Raw genomic sequence first — 4111 nt, 5'->3', positions numbered from 1 at the left:
CCAGAGCAGTGAAGAGACGAAAGGTTCGGTTCGGTTTAGTCTTCATGAAAAGGTCAGCGATGAGGGATCCATCACAAGCATCTCATTCAAATGTCAGTAACGTCATTCAGTCATTCCTGTGAAAGCCGTCATGACCTTGTTACCTGCTCGCTCTCACTTATAGTTCTGCTGTAATAATCAGGGGTGCCGGAGTCTAAAGCTACTCTCTGCAGAACTGATATTTTACACTTTACATCTTCTGGTGTTTTACCCTGAAGTGTTTCTGAGGGAAACCTGTTCACCCTCTCGAGGTTAAAGACTGCACATCGAGACTGCTGTGCCGACAATGCTGCTCCTACTAGATGTGACGGGTACCTGGCTTGTTTGCACCAAAAATGTCAAGAACTGATTTTATCACAGAAAAATAATGAAGAACTCACATTATTATTTTGCTAGTTATACTTTTAGTTTAATTTAATTTTGTGTTTGTATGATTTGTTTAAGTCCTATTTATTTAAATGATCCTCCAGGCCACCCATAGAGGATGGGTCCCTGCTGAGTCTGGTTCCTCTCAAGGTTCCTTCCTCTAATTTTAAGAGAGTTTTCCCCGTCACTGTCGCCCTCGACTTGCTCAACAGGAGTTTTTGGTCTGTTGGTCCTGGAGTCTGTAAAGCTGCTTTGTGACAATGTGCAGTGACAAAGCGCTATATAAATAAATTTGACTTGACTTGATTCAGTTACGGTGCAAAACACATCAATGTCTGAATTTAAACCCGTTCATTATTTAGAGTTTTGTTTATTTAATCTGTTAAACCCAGAGGTAACCAAACTTTTCTTCTTGGGGTTCAAATGGAGTAAAAAATACACAACCACTGGGCCACAGAGTCTTTATTAATAAAAAAAAATGATTACTAACAATTCCACTTCCTTTGTATCTGAGTGAGTAATGATCTATCGTCCACAGTGTCATGATTTCACTCACTAGTTTATAATCCTAATGGTAAGATTATTATACTTCTTTAGGTAAATTAAACATACCCACTTCCCTCTGAACTCTGAGCATGCCTGAAATCTTCAGCGTTCTGTGTCTAGTTTAGTTTCTCAGGAGTCACCTCGTTTATCCAGAAACTGGGGAACGTTAATGTAGGTGTGACGTTAATGTTTTGATTTGGGGGAAAGAAGACGGGGAGAGTTTTAGATTTGTTTTATTGTGACAGCGCCACCCAGAGTTCAAACAGTTCAAGCTGTTTTTTTAAAACCTGCTTAATAGCAGAACAACTATAATTTTACTTTTAAAATACGGCTCGCAAGACGTTTCAAAAAGAGCAAGAAGCTGCAAATTGACAAAAACTGGGCGTAGTTTGGAAACTCCTGGTTTTAAATTAAAGGTTAAATTAAAAAACAAAGACACTTTTTATGAATTCAGGTGACCAAAGGTGGTCCAAAGCATAATGAATCCTAGACTTGCATCGATACGATGCATTCGAGATCCCAGCTCTGGTTCCAGTGTGTGTTTTTACTGCTGCTCCGGCCCTATATTAACCATTTTTGATAAACTATGTGATTTACAACATTAATCTTTAACTTCACATATTCCCAAGAATTTCTTTTCCTTATTCATTACCATCAAAGACAGCATGAAGAAGAACACATAATGAATCTAATGTCTGAACATGATCACTAAAAGTCACATAAAGCCCCTTTTAAGGTACAAGTTTAATGTTATTTCTAAAATACCTCACAAGCTGTTTCAAGAATGGTAACGGGACGCATTTTTGGACATCCCTGTCCTGAGTAATTAACAAAATCTGTCATCATACACCTGAAACTGCATCACTTATCTTTAGTGCGTCTAAATAATCTGACTTATGAGTTCCATGTCTTATTAGAACCCTCTCTACTGAGGCAGCGGATCAGGTAGGGTCTTGATATGATCTGATATGGTCCAGAAGCTAAAACTGGTTTATTTAAATTCACACAAGGGTTTATTAAACACAAAACCAGTCAGCTGACCATGTTAGAACGCTGTAGGATGAGGAGAAGATAATCCAGTACTGAGAAGTGCTCTCACGTTCTTTAATCCTCCTTTATGACAGAAGGAACAGTGGTGGTTATTATGTAGGCAAAGGAAGTTTGGACAAATTACCAAATGCGAACGACTTTAATTGTCATTTATTTTTACAGAGGGTGGCAGTAACAGGATCTGACTGTATGACACGCTTCAGCGTTTATACTGACACCAGCTCGTCATGCTTAATGTGGATCTGGCTTCTCTGGCAGCTGAAGGAAACCAGGCCACAGCACAATGTGAGGAGATGCCGTCTCGCTCTCAAGTGGCTTAACCAGGATTAGAGAGGGTCGGGGTAGCAGGTCCATTCCAACGATCGCTGGGTCGACATTCAGAATTGGGTCAAGGTGCACTCGTGTTAGGACTCTGCCGTGTGTGTACATTAGCGAGGTTTTTACGTCTAAAGTGGATGTTCTCTGGAATCCATCCTGTCACTTTTAGTTTCATAAACAGTAACATTCCACACATGCAAGGACACGATTCCTCTATAGACCGTAGAGAGAGAAGCTTTCAGAGCGATAATTACAACTCTGGATTCCAGGGTTGTCTTACAGGGTGAAAAGACTTCATGTTAGTCGCTAAACCAACGTTATAAGTGAACTGGAAGCGGTGAGCGAAGCTTATAGAACTCAAAACCTTCATTATATACATGCTGAAATTATAACATTTTATATTCTATGTACAAAAAACTACAAGTCATACAAAATAAAACATACCGTGAAACCATCAGAATCTTTAAAAAATACCATGATAACAATTTTTGGTCATACCACCCAGTCCTAGGATCTGCTATAAAGAGGGACTAACTATTAGCAATTTAAAAATGTTTATGGCAAATTAAGGCAACTGACAGAGTATCAAAGAGCCAAAGTGCATGTGAATCAATTACAGATAGAATTGTGTTAAATTATATTCATAAATAGAGTTTAAACAACGGTAACTGTGATTATATCCGGAGGTAACGGCTCAGTCTTGATGCACTTGTGTCTCTTAAACGTATTTAAATAACCAAAACTCAGTCCACACCCTGAGCAATGATACGGCTTCTCTCCAGTGTGAATACGCTGGTGCCGTTGAAGACTACACTGGCGATTGAAACTCCTCCCACATTCTGAGCACCGGTATGGTTTCTCCCCGGTGTGAATGCGCTGGTGCTTTTTCAGATTACTCTGGGCTGTGAAGCTCTTCCCACACTGTGAGCACTGATACAGTTTCACTCCAGTATGAACGTACTGGTGGTTCCGAAACTTCCTCTTCTCAGTGAAGCTCTTTCCACACTCTGAACAGTAATACGGCTTCGCTTCGGTGTGAACGTACTGGTGCTGCTGGAGGTCACTGTGTTTGATAAAACACTTCCCACATTGTGAACACTGGTGTGGTTTTTCTCCAGCGTGAATGCGCTGGTGCGTTTGGAGATGACTACGGTGAGTAAAACTCTTTCCACAATGCGAGCACTGATACGGTTTCTCTCCCGTGTGAACGCGCTGGTGTGTTTTCAGATTGCTCTTGTCTGTAAAGTTCTTCCCACATTGTGAGCACTGATACGGCTTCTCTCCGGTGTGAATGCGCCGGTGCAGTTGGAGGAAACTCTGTCGGCGGAAACTCTTTCCACACTGCGTGCAGGAGTACGGCTTCTCTCCCGTGTGGATGAGTTTGTGTACTTGAAGATTACTCTGTTGGTTAAAACGTTTCCCACACTGCGAACACCGGTACGGTTTCTCTCCCGTGTGAATGCGCTGGTGCACTACGAGATTACTCTGCTGGGTAAAACCCTTTCCGCACTGCAGGCACTGATGAAGTTTTTCTCCGGTGTGAATGCGCTGGTGGAGTTGGACGTCCGAGCCATGGATTCCGTTTTGCATTCTAGTAGCATGTTTATACAAGGAGTTGGATTGGGAGTCGTACACATCTGGAGCAGAAACAACAAACAAGAAAAAAATATTAAATAAACAATCCAGATGTTAAGAGTTGTTCTGTTAATCTGTATAACCCAGGGGTGTCCAAACTTTTCTTGAGCTTGTCCAGAGCTCCTGATTACTAACAATTCCACTTCCTTTTTATTTG

General features: G+C 41.1%; 1 protein-coding gene across 1 annotated transcript; it reads right to left on the bottom strand.

Annotated features, from left to right (window-relative positions):
• Positions 1-2093: 2093 nt before the first annotated feature.
• On the bottom strand, positions 2094-3819 carry LOC134322140 (zinc finger protein 239-like; the record flags this gene model as incomplete). The annotated part of the gene is made up of 1 exon (XM_063004010.1): positions 2094-3819. A coding segment is annotated over one exon (846 nt), but the record flags the coding sequence as incomplete, so codon positions are not given.
• Positions 3820-4111: the final 292 nt, after the last annotated feature.

The sequence above is a fragment of the Trichomycterus rosablanca genome, chromosome 10, assembly GCF_030014385.1.
Source record: "Trichomycterus rosablanca isolate fTriRos1 chromosome 10, fTriRos1.hap1, whole genome shotgun sequence".
Taxonomy (NCBI): domain Eukaryota; kingdom Metazoa; phylum Chordata; class Actinopteri; order Siluriformes; family Trichomycteridae; genus Trichomycterus; species Trichomycterus rosablanca.
The sequence above is the reverse complement of the archived record's forward strand: the minus strand, read 5'-3'. Positions and strand labels throughout refer to the sequence as shown.